Source organism: Tetranychus urticae, chromosome 2, assembly GCF_039701765.1.
Source record: "Tetranychus urticae isolate SD_2017Ah chromosome 2, NJAU_TeUrti_SD_1.0, whole genome shotgun sequence".
Classification (NCBI taxonomy): domain Eukaryota; kingdom Metazoa; phylum Arthropoda; class Arachnida; order Trombidiformes; family Tetranychidae; genus Tetranychus; species Tetranychus urticae.
The window spans coordinates 12,888,029-12,911,159 of NC_142959.1; the positions used below are offsets into that span (position 1 = coordinate 12,888,029).

General features: G+C 32.9%; 3 protein-coding genes, 2 long non-coding RNA genes and 1 other non-coding gene across 7 annotated transcripts; 3 read left to right on the plus strand and 3 right to left on the minus strand.

Annotated features, from left to right (window-relative positions):
- The first annotated feature begins 856 nt into the window (after window positions 1–856).
- Window positions 857–2,257, plus strand: LOC107365932 (glutamine synthetase-like). Its single transcript, XM_015933511.3, has 2 exons — window positions 857–1,110; window positions 1,242–2,257. Exons 1-2 carry the CDS (start codon window positions 897–899, stop codon window positions 2,237–2,239), a joined length of 1,212 nt encoding a protein of 403 aa, XP_015788997.2. The 5' UTR covers window positions 857–896; the 3' UTR covers window positions 2,240–2,257.
- LOC107365939 (glutathione-specific gamma-glutamylcyclotransferase 1) lies at window positions 2,247–4,266 on the minus strand. Its single transcript, XM_015933521.3, has 3 exons — window positions 3,757–4,266; window positions 3,553–3,588; window positions 2,247–3,395 (listed from the first exon to the last, which is right to left on the minus strand). The coding sequence occupies exons 1-3, from the start codon at window positions 3,934–3,936 to the stop codon at window positions 2,793–2,795; spliced, it is 819 nt and encodes a 272-aa protein (XP_015789007.1). The 5' UTR covers window positions 3,937–4,266; the 3' UTR covers window positions 2,247–2,792.
- An 855-nt stretch (window positions 4,267–5,121) lies between these two features.
- LOC107365949 (uncharacterized) lies at window positions 5,122–6,895 on the plus strand. 2 transcript variants are annotated; one of them, XR_016198950.1, is made up of 5 exons: window positions 5,122–5,425; window positions 5,575–6,052; window positions 6,193–6,320; window positions 6,557–6,631; window positions 6,747–6,895. It is a non-coding gene; the product is annotated as an uncharacterized LOC107365949 (long non-coding RNA). The 2 variants fall into 2 exon arrangements; XR_016198949.1 differs by lacking the exon at window positions 6,747–6,895 and having other exon boundaries at window positions 6,557–6,697.
- A 598-nt stretch (window positions 6,896–7,493) lies between these two features.
- Window positions 7,494–10,043, minus strand: LOC107365922 (uncharacterized). Its single transcript, XM_015933498.3, has 2 exons — window positions 9,338–10,043; window positions 7,494–9,006 (listed from the first exon to the last, which is right to left on the minus strand). The coding sequence occupies exons 1-2, from the start codon at window positions 9,873–9,875 to the stop codon at window positions 7,586–7,588; spliced, it is 1,959 nt and encodes a 652-aa protein (XP_015788984.1). The 5' UTR covers window positions 9,876–10,043; the 3' UTR covers window positions 7,494–7,585.
- A 9,089-nt stretch (window positions 10,044–19,132) lies between these two features.
- Window positions 19,133–22,731, plus strand: LOC107360183 (uncharacterized). The gene is made up of 3 exons (XR_001568250.3): window positions 19,133–19,721; window positions 19,829–21,776; window positions 21,902–22,731. It is a non-coding gene; the product is annotated as an uncharacterized LOC107360183 (long non-coding RNA).
- On the minus strand, window positions 19,205–19,277 carry TRNAR-UCG (transfer RNA arginine (anticodon UCG)). The gene has a single exon. It is a non-coding gene; the product is annotated as a tRNA-Arg (tRNA).
- Window positions 22,732–23,131: the final 400 nt, after the last annotated feature.

Below are 23,131 nucleotides of genomic sequence, written 5' to 3' on the forward strand. Positions count from 1 at the left end.
TGACCATTCACGCACCATAAGTGTAAATATTAGTACATTTCTGGTCATAAATTTGGTATCCTTTGGCGGGTCCTATTTATTGATTACAAAGTGATCGCAATACAAATGAAATCAAATTGAAATAATTTGTATCCGTAAAAAAACTAATATTACAAGGTGAAAGTAAATATCTGCCATTTCATGTTGCCTGCCAATTCACCCAAGAATCTCGTTGTTGATTAGTTTAATAATTGTCATTTTCAGAATTACACTTTGCATCGCCATTCTGTCCAACAAGGTTGAGGTACACTTGTAAAGAGATGGAAATTGTGAATCAAATAAATATCAGTTGTTATTCAAATAATAACAATTGTAAAATATTGTTGCATTGTAATTTATTTCAATCAATATAAAGAACAACCTTTGACTCGGTTTTATAAGATCGAAGAAAGAAGAGGAAGAAACCAAATCTTTTACTCACCAAATTCAGGTCAATGAAATTTTTAATATTATGCTTAGACAATCGGGTTGATTAACAATGTATTTCAAACAGTTAGAGCTGCAAGTGAATTTTAGGGGTTAGTTAATCAAGAAGGATGAAAAATTAACCACAACTATGAAAACTAAATTTTTAAACAAGTGTCAATGAACTTGCACATAAACAATCAGTCTGTGAATTTGGAAGCGTCTGATTAATCAAATTAATTCATCCGGTCGGACTCCATTCGGGGCAAAAATTAAGTCGAATTGATGATAAATAATTTATGAGTAAAGGAGAGTTAGCAGTTTTTATTCAATTAAAAACAATGAGTCGACAATGAGTGTGAAAGTTTGTATATAAACTTCATCTAATCCCATTTTCTGGACATTGTACAGTCAATTGTTTTACAAGGAAAGTTCATCAGTCTGTGAGTAAAATGGTAACTTATAAGTTTAACCAAAATGTCGCAAAAAGGTTTATGGATCTTTCGATCAATAAGAAAGAAGAACCAGAAAATGTTCCATTAACATATGTTTGGATTGACGGTACTGGACAATCACTCAGATCCAAAACCAGAACAATAAAATGTAACAACGGTCAAGTTACTCTAGAGATATGTCCAGAATGGAGTTTCTGTGCCACTGGAACTGGTAAGTTTTGATTTAGTTTGTTTAATTAATCGTTTCAAGTGTCTATTATTTTAGTTTACCAGTGATTTTGATGCTTATTGGAGATGCTATTTCATTTTTAATTTTAAAATGTAAACCTTTTTGAATTTTAGGTTTTGAAACTGAAGAAATTACAGAAAATGGCGAGAAAAGAACTGATTCCAGTTGCGTGTTGCGCCCTTGTGCATTGTATTGGGATCCATTTCATGGACAACAAGCTAGGTTGGTCCTTTGTGAAGTTTATTACAATGGTAAACCAGTGAAAACTAATAATCGAAAAGAGTGTTTTGATGTTTTGGAAAAGGTGAAGCCTAAAGATACTAAAACTGAGGATTCGTCAACAAAAGCTGTAAATATTTGCGACGATAACTATGCACCGAAGTTTGGTATTGAACAAGAATACACTCTGATTGATCCAAAAACTAACAGACCTTTGGGTTGGCCTGAAGATGGTTTTCCTGCTCCACAAGGACCATACTACTGTGGTGTTGGAACTGGCCTAGCAATTGGCCGTGATATAGCTGAAGCACATTATCGTGCCTGTCTCGCTGCTGGTATACCTATTTATGGTTATAACGCTGAAGTTATGCCTGGTCAATGGGAATTTCAAGTTGGTGAATGTGAAGGTATAAACATGGGAGATGATTTGTGGATGGCGAGATTTATTTTGGTCCGAATGGCAGAAGAGTTTGGTGTTAAAGTTTCATTTGATCCAAAGCCTGTTGAAGGTGATTGGAATGGAACTGGTGCTCATATCAATGTTTCAACCAGTGCTACTAAAGGTGAAGGTGGTTACGGAAGAGTGCTAAGTATGATTAAGGAGTTGGAAGAGAAACATAAGGAAGCGATTGCTATTTATGACCCTAATCAAGGTAAAGATAATGCTCGACGATTAACTGGTAAACATGAAACATGTAAAATTGATCAATTTAAGTTTAGTATTGATGATCGAGGTGCTTCAATCCGTTTACACAAAAGTCCAGAGCTGAGTGGTGAGATCACATATTATTTTGAGGATCGAAGGCCTGCCAGTAATTGTGATCCTTACAAAGTCATTACATTTTTGGTCGGTATTTGTTGTAAACAGGTTGTACCCATAAATGTTCAATAATTTGAGATCAATTTGAATTTGTCATTTATTTTTGTTTAATCAATGAAAAACTACTTAACCAAAATAATTTTCACAAGACAGCAGTTTAAGGGAAAACAATTAAAGGTATCATTCAGGTTGTTACAATAAAGAGTTATTGATTTATTTATTTTGATGAGAAACTTTTGCTTTTCAAAGATATGCTTGAAAGCAAGAAGATAATTTTATTGATAATGAACAGCCCTGAGCTGGAATGAATTTTGATTATTAATGAGCTGCTCGTAGAAGAATTATGAATATAATTTGTTTTTCTCTGTCGATGATTGCTTGATGATACAGAAAAAGAAACATATCATCATCAATAACAATTATAAAGAGTATGATAACAAAACATTTGTCAATAATAAATAGCTGCGTATAATTTGATTTTTTTGTTCCCCTTAAAATTTCAATTGTGTTTTGTTTGTTGATTTGTTGTCTTGTTATATTTTCATTCATTTAAATTGATAAATGGCTATTGATAAATTGTAAAATGGTAAATTTTATCTATCAAAGAATATTAATTTGTTAATTGTCATATATTAATTCGGACTCCTTTGGAGGATGCAACTAAATCTCTCGGTAATTCGATGAAATTGAGTCTTGATTCAAGAGATTTAATTTCCTTCTCAGTTCTCCAATTAAAATCAAATTCCAATAATTTGAGTCTTTCAAGGGTTTGTAATAAACATTTGGCTTCGTCGTTCATAGCATTGTCAAAATATTTTAACTTGCACGGAAACCGTTTATCAAGTATTTTTTTAACTGAACGTTCTAATTCATAAAGATGATCGTCCCACACTTCTGGCCAATGATATCTCATAAAAGCAACCAATTTTGCTAAATATTCAACATTGGGTCCACATTCACCTGAAGCAAACGCTATATCACAAGCAATGGTCATTTCTGGAGCTGGGCCAAGAAAGAAACGATTGGTAGGTAAGGCAATGTAAACCAGCACTTGGAATGAAGCAGACAAAGATTGTGATGATGATGATAAAATCAGCTCGTCATTGTCCCGAGGCACAAATTCAACCATTTTGGCCTCATAACCACCTTCTTGGCATTCTCTTTGATCCAGATAACTACGGCATGCACATTCATCTTTAATCAGGTAGGCCCGTCCCCAGGTAATTGCCTAAGCAGATAAAAATACATATTCAATATTATTAACTGATGATGGAAATTGTAATCGATTTTAGTTTTGTTTAATTAAACAAAACTAAGCGAGTAAGGTTTTAAGTCCAGTTAGGTTAAACCCAAACTGATTGAAGCTGATGCAGAATACGGCTTACCTCTTTTTCGGCGATGAGTGTAACCACGCGACCCAACTATGAATTGGAAACAATGAACAAAAATGAAAGAAAAAAATTCAGTTGATAAATCATTTGTCAGAACGAAAATTTAGTTTAAATAATAGAATCAATGTCAATATGCAAGTAAAGGGACGAGGAAGAGGAAAATATAATTAGAAAATTCAATGAGCATATCCTCCTCACCTTGTCAGGGGTACCTCTGTGAATATCATTTCCTTGCCAGAAACGTCTCTTGAATCCTTTAATTGAGCCAACAGAACTTCGAACATAACTAAAACCAGGATTCCAAATCAAAGATCCATAACCAAAAACCCATAGATTTTTGGAGCGCTCATTGGAATCACCGGTTCTCGAAGATGTCATCTTAGTTTGACGTGAATTTGATTGGACGGGATGAACGGTAGACGCAACAAATGAATTAGAAGCAAGTTTTCGGATAAACCAACAAAGAGAGTAAAATTCGTTAGCATCAAAAAGCAAGAGTTGATAAGAAGTGATGAAGTAGATAAGTGGTTAGATAACACAAAAGAAAGGGTTACTGATGATGGTGATAACTGGAATGAAAGCTTGAAAGAGATTTCACAAATTGTTAAACACCATTCACAATTTTTATCATTTCAACGATCTCACTGATCACTTCCACAACTCAAATAATGATGGAGATGAAAATTTAAGCTGATGTTTCATCAGATTTCTTCTTCTGCTTGAGTTTTCTCACCATGTTGAAGTTGAATGATGATGATGATTGCAGACGATAGTTTGCTTACTGCACCATCTATTGTTTCTTAATCAAAATAATTATGATAATTATGAATTACAACTTTAACAGTAACTGACTTTTCTGGTTTCAAAGTAGATTCAGTTTCATCATAACAGCTCAAATCAATCTGACAACTTTGACCACAAGTTGTGGTCCACAACATCATCGGCAAAAATTGGTGAAATAATTTCAAATATTTTTGGCGGAGAAAAATTTTTCTAAAAAGCGGTTAATATGAAAGTTCGTCTTGCGTTTTCAACGGTTATTGAATTACTGAAAGGAAATAGTATCATCATGTTTATAGGAAGATGAATATCGTCAAACACTGCTAATTACTGAACAAAAATAAAACAGAAAGGTGTGAAATCGAAGAGGATTGGCCAATTAAAGGCAATGTTTGGTTTTCAATGTTTGATCAGCTGAACAAAGGCAACTTCATTCGTTCATTCCAACCAAAGAGCAACTAGTTTAAATTAAAGTCAGATGTTTAACAATTATGAACTTAATAACTTAGCCATATAAACGGGTTAATTGTCAGTCACTAAAATTTTGAAAATCACCGTCAACAAGTAACTTGGAAGAATTGAAGTTTAGTCAAAGATGAAAGATCAGTAGAACCCGTTGTATGTTAACCTTTTGATTTACTCTGTTTTACTCTATAAAATACCCAATGGAATCTGATTTAAATCAATTGGTTAAATCAAGATTTAAATTTAATTTCACAGTGATTTTGATTCAAATTGGCAGCCACACCTAATGAAAAATTGGTAACCAAAGGTTACCCCTTATTTGATAGACTATTCAAGTTTACATAAAGATTGGTTACACTGGAAAAGAGTCCCGCTAGAATCAACCTTTTCATGTTTGTGTTTCATTTATTATTTTAAATTTGTGTTTTTACTAAAGCTAAGTTAATTGCCGATTTATTTAAATTGTGTTTTCTCTATCCGATTATTGTTTGGTTTCTTAAACTTTATCAACATGAGAAATAATTCAACAGTCTTAATCTTGAGAGACATCAACATGAACAATGATATGGAAACTTTTTTTCTGCAACTCATTATTGTTGATACTTGTTACACAGTTTTTTTTGTATGTGTTTGTTTTTCCTTTCATCTTAATAACGATAGATAGTCCAAGGAAAGACTTCAGGTCATCCTAAGACGATGAAACTCTGTCCTTATCTATTCCCTTCCTTCACTCATTCATTATATTCATAATCTTTTTTGTCTTCTTCCCAGGTTCTACCTTAAGTAAATATGGCATAAAGCAATACCAGAAGTGACCATCAAGGATTGGATTGGTAATCAAAACCCAAGGAGAAAAGAAGAAAGTCATTCCATATGATGGCACGGCATTGTGAGGTGAAGAGGAAAATGATGAAGCTGATGAAGATGGAGTAAGGTTGAAATCAATCAAAGAGTGTATATAATACGTTATTATAGTCTGAAAAATGCGTCTCCTTTATAAGCTAATTTGTTATTGGAAAAAACAAAAGGCACCCAGCAATGTAAAAAAAGAAGGATAAAAGCTGATGATAAAGAGAGGCCTAACCTTTATTATATAACTCCGCTCTTCTTATGGGTTTCCCAAATTTTCCTTGATATACATCCTCTTTTTACGACAAAATGTTTCTAGATCCACACAGGTTGAATGGACCTTCTGACAATAGATTTACCTTCTCGTTCTCTCAATCACACTCATCTTAACCATCAACAGGTAACCTGTAACACTATTAAGTGTATTTCTTTCATCTTTACTTTATTTCATCTTTTCGCAGCTTTTTTCTTTCTGTCGTTTACTTACGTTAATAATAACATCTCCACTTTCTCCATCTTTCCCTCTCTCTCCTTCCTTAGCTTTTTAAGAAAAGACCGTATTCGACCCCATGTTTCTCCCTTATTTGTGAATGATGCGAGCTAAGACATTGAGGTCAGGTCGTCAAACGATTTCCGGCCATGTCCTTTTAAACAGGAGGAAACAGCAGGTCAGTTTCTCTAGATTCCCACGGAGTTTCTCCTGTTTATGTTCTTACGTCTTCTTCTGCCTCTTCTGCTTCTCTTCTCCTTCTTCTCCTTCTTTTGCTTCTTCATCTTCTGCTTCATCTTATGCTCACTTCATCTGCTTCTTCTGCTTCTTCTGCTTATTTCTTATGCTTGCTTCTTCTCTCCTTACCATATCAGCACCACTTCACCTCCCTTTTTTACCTTTTTTTGTACTTAGGCAGTCTTCATCGGACCAAGACGATCATCTGTTTAGCTGACAAAAACATTTGTGAGAAAAAAACTAAAGTCATAAGTAAGCTACCAAGAAAGGGAAAGAGGGAGGACGAATAAGATGAGGATTGCTTCTTACCTGATCTTTAATTTTCAAATGGTTAATTTTCAAATTTTACCTGATTTGCTTAACGTAGGAGTATCAAGTTGAACAACGTGCGAACGAAAGGAAAAAAGACATTACCATCATCATCCACTTTACAGGACGCCCAAAGAATCTCATTATAACTGTTAATTTGATTGGAAAGCTACTCATCATTGAAATTAAATATTATTCAACGGATGATTGGGCCTCCACTCTTACACACTTTTTTTTCATCAACTTGCTCAATACAATCAATTTACATTAAGGTACATCAATATGCACTTCAAATTTATATAAATTGAAACTTATTTGGTCAGTATTTTACAACACTCTGATTGATGGAATGGATTCAATTTTTCATCAATATTATTGTTGTTCAATTGAAAAGATGAACGTTTTTGCACTGAGAATGACACTTATCTTGAGTTGAAATTTTTTTGTTGTAATAATACTTATTGAATCAAATTATTTCAGAAATAATTAGAGCTACTTTTGAGTTTATTTGATTTACTTTACAGATTTTTTTTCTGCCTCCTTCATCAAATCAATTTAAATTTTTCACCTACACATTTTCATCAACTAATACAATAGAACTCCAAGTTCAAAGTCATGGAAAAAGCGCGCATTTGGATTTTTCTGTAATAATTGTTGAGAAAATAGTCAATTATAATTGTACAACATTTGATGAAATGTAAGTAATTATCATCTTTGTGATTGCTCAGGAAGAAACCATGAAAGGTTTATAATGACTACTTACAAATCAAATAAGTTTTGAAATAACTCAAATGGAGTAATCAAATTTTCATTTTCTTTTTATCATTTTATTCAAATATATAATATAAGATTTTATGTACAGGTATTTACAGTAATTTATGTACATGTTTTATTGCATCAAGACCTGGTAAATACATTATTTTGGAGGCACTTTTTGGCACTGTTTTCCACATTTTGCCGAATAGCCTCCTCGTTTTCATATCTTTGGCGTTCTTGAGCACGAATACGACGCAATGAAAGTATATACAATAAAACAAAAGGTATTATACACAAAATTACTGAGATCATGGCTGTTTGACTTTTAGAGAGATAATTTCCGAAAGATGGATCGGGTCCATCTTCTTCTAAAAATTTCTCTGAAATTTCTCTGATTCTTATAGAACAGTCGGTGCCCGCGTAGCCGGGTAAACATTTACAATAAAAACCATTGTCCAAATCAGTACACTGACCTCCATTTGAACATGGATTGCTGGAACAATAGTCTGATGATCGAATGACTGACTGACAATTAGGTCCAGTGAAACCGGCATTACATAGGCAGGTATAGGAGTTATCACCGTCAATACAAGTGCCTCCATTGAAACACAAAGAATCAGAGACACAGTCATCTATATTGTTTTCACAATGAGTGCCATTAAATCCAGCACGACAGTTACATATGTATGATGAAGATGAGAATCTTGAAGGTTGACAAGTTGCACCATTTAAACATGGCGACTGGTCACAATGATTTAGTCTGTTTTCACAGTTAACTCCTGAGTAGCCAGGAGGACAAATACACAGGTATCCTGAAGGTCCATTGGAACAGGTACCACCATTTTCACATGGTTTTAAATTACATGAGGCAGAGATAGGCTTTTCACAATTTAATCCTGTAAAACCTAATGGACAGTCACATGTGTAATTAGAACCAGGAGGTGATTGGGAGCAAGTACCTCCATTACGACATGGTGCGGTTGAACAGTCAGACACTGGGATATCACAGTTTACACCGGTAAATCCCAAGACACATTCACAGGTATAAGATCCTTGTCCAGTATTGAAACATAATCCATTAACACAAGGACGATGACGAGTACAGTAATTGAGATCTTTGTCGCAAAAGCTACCACCCCAACCATCTTCACAGTTGCACTCCCATGGTTTCTTACAAGAACCATGTTGACAACCAGGGTAGACTCTACATTTATCACAAAGAGCGCCCTCATAACCTTCTGAACAATCACATTTTCCTGGAGTTTTACAAGTTCCATTGCGACAGCCTTCAGCACAGATGGGTATATCACAATAATCACCTTTCCATCCAGATAAACATTTTTTACCCTTTTCGTCACATTCGTAATGTCCATATCTGTCATTACGAGGACTACATTTTTGAGAGCAGTCTTTACCATAATAGTAACGATCACATAGAACGCGGATTTTAGCAGTTATGGTAGTCTGATTAGTACGAATAGTTTCTTCTTTCCAATCAGGAGATACCTCGATAGCTTCTTGGAATGAATGCAGCAGAAGACGTTTCTTAGTGGCATAGCGTCCTGAAAAAAGTAAAAAAATAAAATAAAATTAGATACAGAAATGAACAAATAGATAAAGAATGTTAAGAGTAAAGAGAAGATATAAAGAGATAGAAAACGGTATATTCGTCACAAGACACAGTTAGAGTTAGATAATTTTTTTAAATCAATTAAGGGTAGAAAAGGTTGAAATCTGAAGTGATTTGCAATCAATCTAATTATCAATTTAATCACAAGATAAATGCAAGAGTTAATAAGTAAAGAAATCTCAGTAAGCAAAAGCACATTGTTTTAATGTAAAGGAAATGGAAAGAGATAGAGTAAAACAAGATTACACAAGAACGATGCTTACCTGAGCCAGATGTATGGAAAGCTTCTAGGATAAGGGAAAAATCACGCATCCAGGTGAAATTGAACTTAATTTGGTGAATTTTCGAATACTCATTCGGTGCGACAATAACTTCGCCATAAGAACAGTCTCCATTATAAGCAACTGTTCTTTCATAATGTCGAAGACAAATTTTGAACGATGTGTTACACTTTACTCTACATTTAGGAGTCGGACGGATTCCTCTGGTTTGATTATTATTATTAATTTGAATATTATTATTATTATTATACATGGATGTGAATGTCGATGTTAATGGTGAAGGTGACACTGAAGATGATGGAATTGATGATAAAGGTGAGGAAGATGGTGAAGAAGATGATGGCGAAGATGTTAACGATGATAATAATGGTGATAATGAAGGTTTATTATCACAGCAATTACCCTCTGCGTCCTTTTCGATCACATTGGATAAAGTCAAACTTATTTCAAAAATCCCATCGGCACTGATCCTTTGGAAAAATATGATAAACAGAAAAACTTTTGATATCAAATGAAACATTGTTAATTTACTGAACACACAAAAAAATTGGGGGCAAAAATCCAAAGCCGCAAAAATAATATAATATTTATATAAGTTATACTTTGACAAAAAAGTAGTGTTAAGGTAAGGAAAAAAGAGAAGAGAAAGAAAAAAAGAGGAAAAAAGTTGACGAGAGTTTGTTGACGAGAAAAAGCAAACTAAGTTAAACTTGATAACCAAGACGATGAGAAGACCGAACAAGCAGTTGTGTCATGCGCAACATCTTACTTTTCTGCTTTACCTTATGCTCAAAGAGTAAGAAAGAGACTAAGAAAGAGAGAGATTTCCTATGGAGAAGCTTGAGGAACCTCCGATGGTGGCACTCACATCACTCTCTTTCTTTTTCTCTTACTTTTTATTTAAGCTTTTCTCTTTGTTTCCCAATTTCGCCTTTCTTTTTCCCTTACTTTTCTCTTTCTTTTCAGATTCATTTCTACAAGTTGAAAAAAAGATTCTCATTATCTGGTGAGATTCTGTAACATTCATTATAATTTCAACTTCTTAACTCAAATCCATTTCAATCTTTTCCAATACAGTTACACCAAACATTGATTGTTGATTCATCACATTAGATATTTTCAAGACTCTTAATCATCTGATTCAGTCTATCGTTTAGTTTGTTGTATTTGTTGCTTATTTTTATGTTAACATTAATGTTTTGCTTTTTCATTCGCGTTTCCTTTTTTGACTTTTCTGACCTTCCTTTGGTCATTTTTTATGCTGCTAACAATTTTCATTATTAATAATTTAGTAGACTAAATATCATATGTCTGCTGATTGTTTATTATCATGATGACCGATTTGATTAGGCCTTTGAAAAGGTGATTTACTGAGGAAGAGCTAATAATATTTTGTAGCAAACCTTGAATTATTGCGATCAGCATCACGAATTGATTTTAGATACAAATTTACACTTTCAAAGTGATAATCACAGAGATCATCATCATCTGTTTAATCCAATTTCACCAATTAATCAAAAATTCAAATTGTACTGAAACATGTTGCCCTTTATAAGCCTATTATTATCACATTTATCAGGATAATTTTGATCTGTCAATTTTTTCAATTTTCATTTTTTCTTTCGCATTGCAACAAACGAGAAACAGTGAATTGAAATTAGCTCTGAATCTTTTTAAGGTAAACATCGTTGACCAAGTTTTACCCTTCAAGTTCATTTAAATATAATGAATCTGATTTTTTAAGCACCTAACTTGAGAAATTGATTTGTGCTTTTTTCGGATGTTAGATAAGTTATCTGAATTAAAGTAGATCACCAAATCCACAGACGGATGTTAACCTTACATCCGTTGATACTTATTAGACATATCAACAAAAAAATAACAGATGAAGGTGTATCCGTTTGCGTTTGTTGTGATAAATTCAATCATAGCAGCATCTGTCTTCCTCAGTCTCTTTTTTGCTTTCTTTTCTAAATGTCTTACTTTTTTCTCTTTCTTCATTTACATCTTTTAGTTTCCTTACTCACTCACATTTAAACTTGAAAAAGCAGCTTTAAAACACAGACACAGGCATAGACATACAACACACATGCACTTTTACACAGCTTAAACCAGCTGTTGAATGATGATGATGATGATGATAAAACCTGCCTGGATCTTTAGAGTCGTACGTGGTGAACACGCGGCACGCGTCTAAACATGGGACATAAGGCAACAACAACAACAACATCTTATAAGAAAAGGGAGAAAGAAATCACTGAATGTAACTAAGATTAAGCACAAAAAAAGCTCAACCTTTTTCTTCCTCTTCTCCTCATCTTCCTATTTTACCTCAATTTTATGTGGGCTACTCTCACTTTCCATCATCATACAAACACACTCTACTTTAAGGCCTCCATTGGCCACGATTATCATCATCATTATTATTAATATTATACTCAAGTTAAATTTCCTCTTTTACTTGCAGCTTCCTAGTTCCTTCAATGGATCCTTCTGTTCCTTAGGTACAACCATTGATCAAGATGACCTTTAATTTTGAATCACCTTTCGATACCTGTAATTAATATTAACGCAAATGGAGCTGTGAAGCGACCATTTGGAGCATCTTGTTATCTAATTTAAAGTCAATTGTTTCTTCTAATTTTTCAACTTTCATTGATTTGTTCAATTTGAATCAAAGATAGTCAAAAATAGGAACCGATCACTCAATTTTTTACCAACATTATCCAATTGATTGTCTTACAATTGTTGTCAATTGTCACAATATGTCGTTTGTTATATCAAACACTTTTGATAATCGCTTGGTACACTGGTTGTCTCTTTATCGGAAATAATCACAGATGAAGCTAATTTAATTCAAGGTTGATTGGTGATTTGATTGATTAGTTGAATAAATTGTACCTCAAATATGTATTTATGCCACTTCCTTTAAATTTTAATCAGCATGATTAGAGCATTTCAATCCATATTATTCAACCTTAGTCAATATTTAAATCAACTTTTCTTTAAATATCGAGCATTCCTTTAATCATTATCTAGAAAACTTTCACCTACGGAAACTGATTTTGACAAATTTTTTAAATTCTTAACTCTATCTTCTGTTATACACGGAAACTGGTTTCTAATCAAAAAACTGATTTAACCTCAAACACACATTGTTTATGTTGATTACCTGATAGATGACAATCAATACGTTTGGGAATTGAATTTCAATTTGACTTTTCTGATGGTCATTGACTAGACCAAATGATTGTCTTGTTTTAATTTCTAAGTGATTGCAACCAAATATTTTAAACTGTAAATTCACCAACAATTAAGATTTAGTCTCAATATTTAGCAGATTGAAATAGTTACAATTTGGTGTTCACTAAATGTAGAGTTTACTTAATGAAACTAATTGATTTTTTGATAAAAAATAAACTTGAACCTGAATTTGTATTCGAAAGTTTGTTACCAGATTGACTTGTCCCTTACTAACATCTGTCCCTCGGTTCCTGCAGTATCTTATATTAGGGTGTCGTAAATTTTGCGGTTCGCTATGATTTGATTGTGATCTTTTTTGGCTAAAACATTACTTGGCCTTGGTTTGTCAGTATAAAAGACAAAAAAACAAAATCGGACAAACATTCACATAATTATTGTATTTTTACAGTTTTTTGAAGGGAAACAAAATCGAGCAAAAAGTTTTTTTTTCACCAACTTTTTTCATCAACTTTTCTAGCGGCGCGTCACAAAATTTCCAACTTCAGATTCTGAATACTTGCGAATCCATCCTAAGTACCTGATTTAATCTCTATGGACTCTAATCCATCTTAATTTTCGGAAAATTGATTCCAAGAAGAGAACTACTCAGGAACAAGCGTCAAAATCACTTTTGTCGATTTTTTCACCATAAATTTTCAAACCATCACAAGAACGGCATCAATTGCTCTATGTGAAAAATTGAAACGTTATATTAATACCGAAGGAAATTTTAGTCGACTCTAAGCTTAACGTCATATCCAACCGCAAAAATTATTTGACACCCTAATACCTAATAATCTTTGCTTGAGAGTAAAAATTTTAAGGTAAATATTTTTGAAAAACAAAATGTTTACTAAAGTCAACATTTTTGCTACTCTCTTCCAACTTCAATTGTTATTTTGTTGAATATTTTTTGTTACCAATCATTTTAAATGATATTTGATTTTGATGATGATCAAGTTGATTGTAATGATGATTGACTGATTGTGAAGCATTTTGTTGCTTCTCAATTGGCACTTTCATATTAAGGTAGATATTAACTCCTACACAGATTCATGTTTACTCTTGAAAATGGTCAAGTTGAAGATTCGCCATCCTTTTCATCACTAGATTATTGAACAATTTGAATTTAACTTTCTGTCAATTGATGAATTGATTTGAGGTGAACTTGATCTAATTAAGTCAAATGTAATCAACATTCAATTGCTAAAAGACTCTTCAGCTGATTCAATATGCTAGAGCAACAAGTAAAGCCTGACAGCAAAAAATACCAGAAAACTTGTAATGAAGCGTTTTAATTTGTCTGAAAAGCCCACCAATTGCTGAGTGATGTCTATTTAAATAATAAGTTTTCATCTTCCAATAGTCAAACCTCAACAATAAAAGCTATGAATCGGTGAACCCAAACAGTATAACCTTACAGTATTGAGAAATTGATTTAGAAGTGTTTTTTTTTGCTCATTTTTAAGAACAAAAATTGCTACTTTTTTGTATATTTATTTGCTTGACCAACAATTGAGTTTTAAATGTTACTTTTCAAGATACTTTTCAGCTCATTTTCAGTCCATTTTGGTCACGTCACAAAGGACAGTGACAGCCGATCACGATGCGACAACGATTCGGTTTACATTTTTCATCAAGATTTACTTTCAATATCAAAATAGGTGTTTAATCTAAATAATTGCTTAACCCGAACTGTTTGTTTACAATTGTATTTACAATTTAATTTTCACTGCATGTAAAGTTTACTTAATGAAGCTAATTGATTTTCTGAGAAAAAATAAACTTTTCTTGAACCTGAATTTGTAATCGGATTTATAACCAGATTGACTTTCACTGGTTAAATGGACTCAAATTGGATTTAACTCACAATTGCAATACATTTGTACCCTTGGAATTGTTAAATTGTTATTTCCTGATCGTTAAAGAGTTGTTTACCCAAAACTAACTATTTAAACGATGATTTGATAGTTATTTAGTGGTCACAGCTTACTAATACGTGGACAAAATCAATGGACCACTGAATTAAATAGCCAATTAACTGATTCACTCATTTGGATACTTACAATTTTCACTCATTATCATCATCATTTGCCTTGTAGCAGCAACAAATCAAATGAGCAATAATAATAATATCCAAAGGAAGTGCAAAATTGTGATTAAGATCCGGTTAAAAGGAAAGTTAAAACAAGCAATGAATTGACCCTTACAATTAGTGAAAGTCCAAAGCATCTTAAACATCGTGGCCATTTGAATAACGAAGATCCAAGTGTTAGGAGAAAGTAAAAGAAGAAAAAGTGAAGATAAAGAAGACTTCTGTTCTGAAAAGAGATTTTTATTATTCTTAATATCGCTATTATTATTAGGAAAAGGGAAAGCAAATAACAATCTCTTTTCCTGCTTTTTGGCCACCTTTTATCTTCATCATACTTTCACTATCAAAGGCCTTACCTGGCGCAAGTCTAGGTAACGCGTGTCTCTAAACACTAACAGACGGACACACGTCCTCTTTTCACGTGTCAATACGAGATGGTGAAAAGGCATTGAATATGGTTAGAGGAAGATGAAAGTGAATGGAAAGATGAAAAGTGAGATTGAAAGAGACAATCAATTCTTCACCTTCTTCTCCTTTCCCGGAAGAAAAGGTCAACTCACAAGTAAAAGTGAAACCTAAACTCAATATCCATACTATTTTGGGACCATTTGAGGCCAATTCCCGTTATCACAATAACTATTAAACCATTGTCATTGTAATTATTAAAGGTAAATCAAGCTGCAAGTAAAATGTTATCCTTATTAAAGATAAAGTGAAAGTTATTCTCACTTTCATCTTTTTATACCTTCTTTTACCTTTTACCTTTTAAAAACTTTCACCTTTCAAGGAAGTTACACTTTATAATTATAATCGCCCAATTGGATAGGAAAGCTTGCAACTAATTGTCATCATCATCTCTCCAAATCTTCCGGTTTCTTCAAGTTCAATAAGTTTAGACAATATTTATGTTGATGATATTTGGCTCGTTCAAAGATTGATTGTCACTCTTTCCTCTGAAGACAATTAACTGTTATTGGTATTATTTACGCTAACCAATGGTCCATTGAACATCTTTACAATTAAAATCATCATTATTATCGTTTATTGAATATTGGGTCTGCAAACTTTTCGTAAAATGCTAAGATCGTAATGCTAAAGCAAATTGCAACTAAAGGTCGACTGTAATACTTGAAGGATTTTTGTTTTGGCCATAAAATTACTTTCATCTGAAAATGGCTTCTGAAGTGTGCCTTGTAATTTGCAATTAAATGTACAAAAAATTGAATGTTTAAAGAAAATGAAAATTGGCTGAAAAAACATTGCAACCAGCGATTCATTTCAGATTTGTTCACATCTCAGCTGTCGTCGGCTTCACCATGAGTTTGGACAAGTTTGCAAAGTTTAAACAGACTAAACAAATGTTTCAAAAAACTGTACAAAAAGGGTCAGTTAAAGGACGAAGTAAAAGACATTTAAACTTTTCTTCTGCCCTTTCTTCTGGTCAAAGGTAAGAAAAAGGTAAGAAAGTTTAAAGGTCCGGAGGAAGAAAAAAAAGGGAAAAGTTTGTGAATGAAAATGGTTAAAACAAACTCAGCTTACATCTGCTAAGCAAGATGTACTATGAACATGTGCTCAAACACATAAGTAAAGAAAGGCAGAAAGAAAGAAGATGGAAGATGGCAGAGGAAAGGCAAGAGAAGAGCGAAGAAGACCAAGAAGACGAAGACGCAAGGCGAAAACGAGTCAAGTCGATTGATGCCCTTTCTTAAGACACTCACCCAATGGTCGAAGCAGATGCACAGCACAAGACACACAGAGATGATGATGATGATGAGGAGAGAGAGAAAAAACAGAAAGGAAAGAAAGATCTTCTTTTTTACCTACTTTTCTTACATTACATTTCTTTACCTTCTCTTCCTGTCTTCATTGTTTTCCTCTTTCTTCATCCCAACACACCCCAATGGCTTCATCTTAACATGAAATGATCCTTTCTTCTCCATCTTCACATTCATCATCACCATCATCATCTTTCGCCAAGATACATTTCTTAATTTCTTCATCTTTCCATCTTCTCTCATCCATATTTCCTTACAAACCCAAAACAAAGTCATTCATATTACACACTTTTTCAAGGCTACTTTGCAATAAACAAGAAAGATGAAGACTTTATCTTCACAATCCAAGTCATAATCACTTTGATCGTGAAGACAACAAAAAAACCACAAAAAATACTCATTATTACTTGAGATTCAATGAGACAATTTTGTTTTGACTTGCAATTGAATCTTGCAAAGAGGTTACAAGTTGACCTTTCAATGGATTGCTTTCAACCGATGTTATGAATATTAACAACAATTTTGTCTGTTTTTTGCATTTCTATTTTGTCAATTCGTTTGACTAACATCCAAAATTTCATTGAAAGTATCATTTTGATAGAGATGAATAAAGATGAATAATGATAAGTGAAAGTGAGACGCCAGTTTGTTTTTTACCTTTAACATTTGGCTCTTCCTTATCCATTGAAAGTCTGCTTTCAATTAATTTCTGATTTTCATCTTCAAGATGATGTTGATGTTTGAAACTAGTGATGAGGGACTAGCAATCAAATTAACGCAAATCATCTGCCTTGACAATGGATTATAATGAGCCAGAGATGAGGTAAAAAATGAGAAAAAAATGCGAAAGGCGAAAAAATTGAAATGAATACAAATAAAAGGTAAAAGTGATTCTCATTATGAAGATGATAACCTTTTCAGGTGAAATGGACACAACAAGGTTAATAGTCTCGCTTATTTTGCTTTTTAATGAGTAAACACGATAATTAAAGTAGAGAGGGAAACACGTACCAAGCTGATTAACAATCAATGTTAATTAATTGAAGTGAAAGTAACAATTTAGTGGACACTTGAAACAGAAATAATTTTAAGGTAAATATTATTGAAAAACAAAATGTTTACTAAAGTCAACATTTTTACTGCTCTCTTCCAACTTCAATTGTTATTTTGTTCAATATTTTTTGTTACCAATCATTTGAAATAATATTTGATGTTGATGATGATCAAGTTGATTGTAATGATGATTGACTGATTGTGAAGTATTTTGTTGCTTCTCAATTGGCACTTTCATATTAAGGTAGATATTAACTCCTACACAGAATCATGTTTACTCTTGAAAATGGTCAAGTTGAAGATTCGCCATCCTTTTCATCATTAAATCATTGAACAATTTGAATTTAACTTTCTGTCAATTGATGAATTGATTTGAGGTGAACTTGATCTAATTAAGTCAAATGTAATCAACATTCAATTGCTACAAAAATAATCTCTTTTTTCGTTGATTTTTAAGAACAAAAATTGCTACTTTTTTGTATATTTATTTGCTTGACCAACAATTGAGTTTTAAATGTTACTTTTCAAGATGCTTTTCAGCTCATTTTCAGTCCATTTTTGGCCTTATATTTTCAACTTATTTTGCAGTTTCAATTTAACTTTAAATTGTTTCATCATTTGAAACATTTTAACTCAAATTATTGGTTATTTATTTGCTGGAATCAACTTTGTTTAACATTGAAGGGTTACTTCAAGTTAGACACAAATTACAATGAAACTGATGTGAAAACTAATTTTTTTTATTGCTTACAGTCATATGTAAACAATCAATAGTTCATTTGTTTTAAATGTTAATTACTTTTCCTCTTCAACTCTTTAAGCATACTTTTTGCTTCTCCGAGTTTTTAACCCAAAAATTTCAATTCAATTTAGGTTTATAGCTTGGCCAAAGGTTAACCCAATGAAGGCCTGAAGGTTACTATTATTGGCTTTTGATTGTCACCATTTGTCATCTATTTGCTAAGATTGTTTACCAAGTTGGAGGGTCAAACTTGGTCAACGATGTTTACCTTATAAGATTCAGAGCTAATTACAATTCATTGTTTCTCGTTTGCTGTAATATGAAAGCAAAAATGAAATTGAAAAAATTGACAGATCAAAATTATCCTGATATATGTGATAATAATAGGCTTATAGAGGGAAACATGTTTCAGTACAATTTGAATTTTTGATTAATTGGTGAAATTGGATTAAACAGATGATGATCTCTGTGATTATCACTTTGAAAGTGTAAATTTGTATCTAAAATCAATTCGTGATGCTGATCGTAATAATTCAAGGTTTGCTACAAAATATTATTAGCTCTTCCTCAGTAAATCACCTTTTCAAAGGCCTAATCAAATCGGTCATCTCGATAATAAACAATCAGTAGACATATGATATTTAGTCTACTAAAATATTAATAATGAAAATTGTTAGCAGCATAAAAAATGACCAAAGAAAGGTCAGAAAAGGCAAAAAAAGGAAACGCGAATGAAAAACCAAAACATTAATGTTAACATAAAAAAGTAACAAATGCAACAAACTAAAAGATAGACTGAATCAGATGATTAAGAGTCTTGAAAATATCTAATGGGAAGAATCAACAATCAATGTTTGGTGTAACTGTATTGGAAAAGATTGAAATGGATTTGAGTTAAGAAGTTGAAATTATAATGAATGTTGATAAAATCAAAAAGATATCGACTCTGGCAGGATTCGAACCTGCAATCTTCTGATCCGAAGTCAGACGCCTTATCCGTTGGGCCACAGAGCCATTTTAAATAAACAGGGCCGGTGTAGGTAACTACAGTTGTGGAAGGGTTACCCTTGTGAATCATTCAATATAACAGCATGTTCAAGTGTTCATTAATTGTGTTGTCATCATGTTTTTAATCAATTAACTTGAACTATACTTTAACTGATTTACTGTACATTACGATTAGCATGTTCAAGTTCCAGCAATTATGTCACTATAATCAATTTTAAATGTTTCACTAACAAGCTTTATTCATCTCGTCTGGTTCAAGCCTTTTTCCTACTTCTTCATCTTTATATCTTCTGCTTCAAGTTTGTTATCTTTTGCCACGCTTTTTTTCGTGCTTTTTTTATTATGTGCTTCATCATGTCTTGGTTAGTTAAACAATTAACCAGTAATCATCGTAAAATCAACCTAGAATCAACAATCAACTGACAAACAATCTCTTCATTAATATTCAAGGTAAGGTTGACAATGCTTTGGGAAGATTTTCTCATTTTGTATCTTCAAATGTTTAACCTTTTTTTTTGCTTTGTTTTATCATTTTTAACCTATTTTTCATACTCTAGACCATCCTGACCTTTTACCTGAGTTATTGGCTTAAACTTTTGGCCTTTCTTTTGTTGCTGATAGATTAAAAAGATTGCCTCTTTTCATAACCTACTCTGAGACGTCCCTTATGTTACCAGAAATGATAACTTTAATATTATTACCTTTATTATGCTGATGATGATTATTTGGCTACATCAACTGGAATCAATTGTTGGTACACAAAAAAAGAGATAAAAAGTTTACAGTTAACCGGTCACCTGGTTACCCCCTTACCATATGATGTCTACACTGGAAAATATTGAGGCCAAAGGTGAATAAGGAAGAAGAAGAAGCAAGAAGGAAAAAAAACCAAGTCAAAGAAGATGTTATGAGTTCCTTACGAGGAGTCGAAAGAGGTCACATTAAAAATAGTCTAACGGGTCTTAACCTTTGTTACCGTTATTTTATTACAATGGCCTTTATACTTTGCTCAACAGCTATTCCTATGGTTATTATCATAGTTATTATTATCGTAATAATTTCTTTTCCTTCTTCCATCTTTTTTCCCCTGTCTTTGTTCAAAATTGAAATTATTCACATCACGTTGTACGTGCTGAGAACTTCAATTATAATTTTGTTAGTTAATATTTTCATGTTATTCATTGACAAAACAAAATAGTAGAGAAACAATGAATCTAAAATGGTTATCTAATTTTATACCTAAAGTTTCATTAACCATGGAATCAGCAGTTTCCAAAGTTGACTGTAACAACACTAATAATCAAAGGTTGCTGGATTAATCTTTAATTATACAATTTACAGCCATCAACTCATCTATTAATATTTTAGCAACTGACAAAAAAATATTATCAAGAAGTTTAGATTATTTCAAGATTTCCAAAGATTCAATGTTTCTGTTTTTCAAATTTGTATATTTTTCCTTTGCTTCTAAGTTTATTTAAAGTTTATATTTAGGAAAACGTTTCCAGCAAATGTTTAGGTCAAGGTCAGGTTAGGTAAAAGGAAGCGTTGAGAAAAGTCGAGCGAACAGTTGATCTGCGGAAACTAATTTTACCTGGAAGACATAAGGCATATGTTCAAATGTTGTTAAGATGTTGGAACCAGCAAGTTTAAAGACAGAAGAAGAAGGAGAAGAAGAAGGAGAAGATAAAGATGAAGATGAAGTTACATATGAAGGTTTTGCTTGACCTAAGAGTATATGTTTACTGTATGTTTCAAGAGATTGGGTAAAGGTTATGAGTTGTAAAAGGATGATGTTGTTCTTGATGGTTGATGTTTTGCAGAAGATGATGATAAAGCTGGTGATGATGATAGTAAACTGATTGTGGACTGATTAACTCATTGGAGAGGAACCAAACAACAGAGTAAAGCAACAATATCAACAAAACCAAGCCCAAAGCGAATAACAGGAAACAGCAATGTGAAAACGATAAGTTAAATGGGATCGGAAGGAAATGAAATAATCGTAATGTCCATTTGAAACCTTTGAAAGAGTTAAATAGCTAAAGAGTTAAAGGAGTTTAAAGATGCATTTCAAGAGAGGAAATAAACAACAACAATCAACAACAACAGTTGCAAAAAGTGACAACATGAAATTGATAAAGAAGACGACGGAAAAGAAGAAGAGGAGAAAATTTTGAGCAACTCTTCCAGTTGTCTAATTCAATGGACAATCCTTTCACTTTTATTATACTTTATGGTTTTTTGACTGGTTCAATATGTTCATGTTTAAGCTTTGACAAAATTATGCTCCATGTTTGGTTGGGGTTGGCCAAGGAAGGTGGTAAAGAAAAGGTTCTTTAAAGGGTTAAGCAAGGAAAACTCTGCAAACCAGCCAAAAAAAAAGAGTTAAGGAAAGGGTTATCATAGTGGATGTTGGTAAAGAAATGGATAAAGAAAACGGTAAAGCGTTTTAAACCGGAACTGGATATTAAATGGTCCATAATGGGGATGAAAAATGAAAAGGTAAGAGAGAAGAGGTTTTAAGTGGAACAAAACTTTACCCTTTACTGACTGATCAAACGGTCTTTTTCACTCCCTCACTCCTTCTCTTTCTTTTCATCATCTTGATCATTCTATTTGACACAAAGCAACCCTTTAGACTCACCAACAAAAGTTACAAGACGCAAGGCCAACAACCATCGGAAGCCTCCATTGTGAGGTAAAATGGCTTCTAGCGTTGTCTAAGAAAACCTTGAAAAAAACATAAAACCTTAGGTCAACTGGCGATCAGAAAGGTTAAGGAAGATAAAGAAGGAGAAGAAGAAAATGATGATGAGAGAGTTTCCGTCTGTCTCGATATGAGCATATGTTGAGCTCCTTTCGTATGGTCTTATGGTTCGTCTTACTACAGTACAAGGTTGGCTAAGAAAGAGAGCCTTTAAGTGAGAAGATGAGAAAAGAAAGATAAATAGAAAGAGAGAAATGGACTTAGGAGAAGATAAAGATGATGGAAAAGAGAAAAGTCCAGTTTTCTTTCGTTTGGACGAATCTTAGGACATCTGCTTTGCTAAGAAAGCATTAAAAAAAAGCAAGCTCTGGACCGTCTTAAAATGAATCGCTGGTTTTGCTTTTATTTTCCCATCGCGTGTTTTTTTTCCTTCGAAGTCCAGATCGGAGTTTCTTTTCTCAACACGACCAGTTGAACCTCACTCTTGTTAGCTTGGCCTGAGACTCGTTAAGCCTTGCCATGGACTGTTAGATGCACACTCAAGTCACCTGACCTCTCACACCAGTACGAGTACATTGAGATTGAACTAGATCCAGGGACTTTGGAAACAACAAAACTAGTCAAAAAATAAAAACAACTAGCAAAGTCTCAGGAAACTTGAAAAGTCCTCTTTTTTGCTGTAAAAAAGGTATAACAAGTAAACTTAAATAAAAATCTTAAATTTTGGTTCCCACGTAAATTAAGGTTGCCTCTCTTTTTACTTCATCCTCATCATCTTCATCATCTTCATCTCTGTGTTACCTTGTTTTTTCACTGTCTTTTTCATCTTGATATGCACCTTTACTTAAGATTTGCTCTTTTTTTTCATATTCATTTGCGATTTGCAATTTACACTTTTTTCACTTATTACTCTGAACGTGCAAACCTTCAAATCAGTTTAATCAGTTTTTTATGATTGCAATTGCATTTTGACAAAGTTACCTTTAAGATTGAAATGGGAAACAAAAAGAGTTACAATGTTTTGTTTGTTTTAAGTGAACACACATTTACATTGAATGGCATAGTTAGTTGGTTAAGATGATCAGGTTGATGAAGATGGTGAGGAGGAGGATTAGTGATAAATGTTCATCTTTATCATTATTCTTGTAAA

Bases quoted from the DNA above. Each gene is read 5' to 3' on its own strand.
- LOC107365932 (XM_015933511.3), top strand. From the start codon at position 897: ATGGTAACTTATAAGTTTAACCAAAATGTCGCAAAAAGGTTTATGGAT. The intron at 1,111-1,241 runs GTAAGTTTTGAT...TTTGAATTTTAG, and splicing joins TTTCTGTGCCACTGGAACTG to GTTTTGAAACTGAAGAAATT.
- LOC107365922 (XM_015933498.3), bottom strand. From the start codon at position 9,875: ATGTTTCATTTGATATCAAAAGTTTTTCTGTTTATCATATTTTTCCAA. The intron at 9,007-9,337 runs GTAAGCATCGTT...TACTTTTTTCAG, and splicing joins TTTCCATACATCTGGCTCAG to GACGCTATGCCACTAAGAAA.
- LOC107365939 (XM_015933521.3), bottom strand. From the start codon at position 3,936: ATGACATCTTCGAGAACCGGTGATTCCAATGAGCGCTCCAAAAATCTA. The intron at 3,589-3,756 runs GTGAGGAGGATA...TCCAATTCATAG, and splicing joins ACAGAGGTACCCCTGACAAG to TTGGGTCGCGTGGTTACACT. The intron at 3,396-3,552 runs GTAAGCCGTATT...TTATCTGCTTAG, and splicing joins CACTCATCGCCGAAAAAGAG to GCAATTACCTGGGGACGGGC.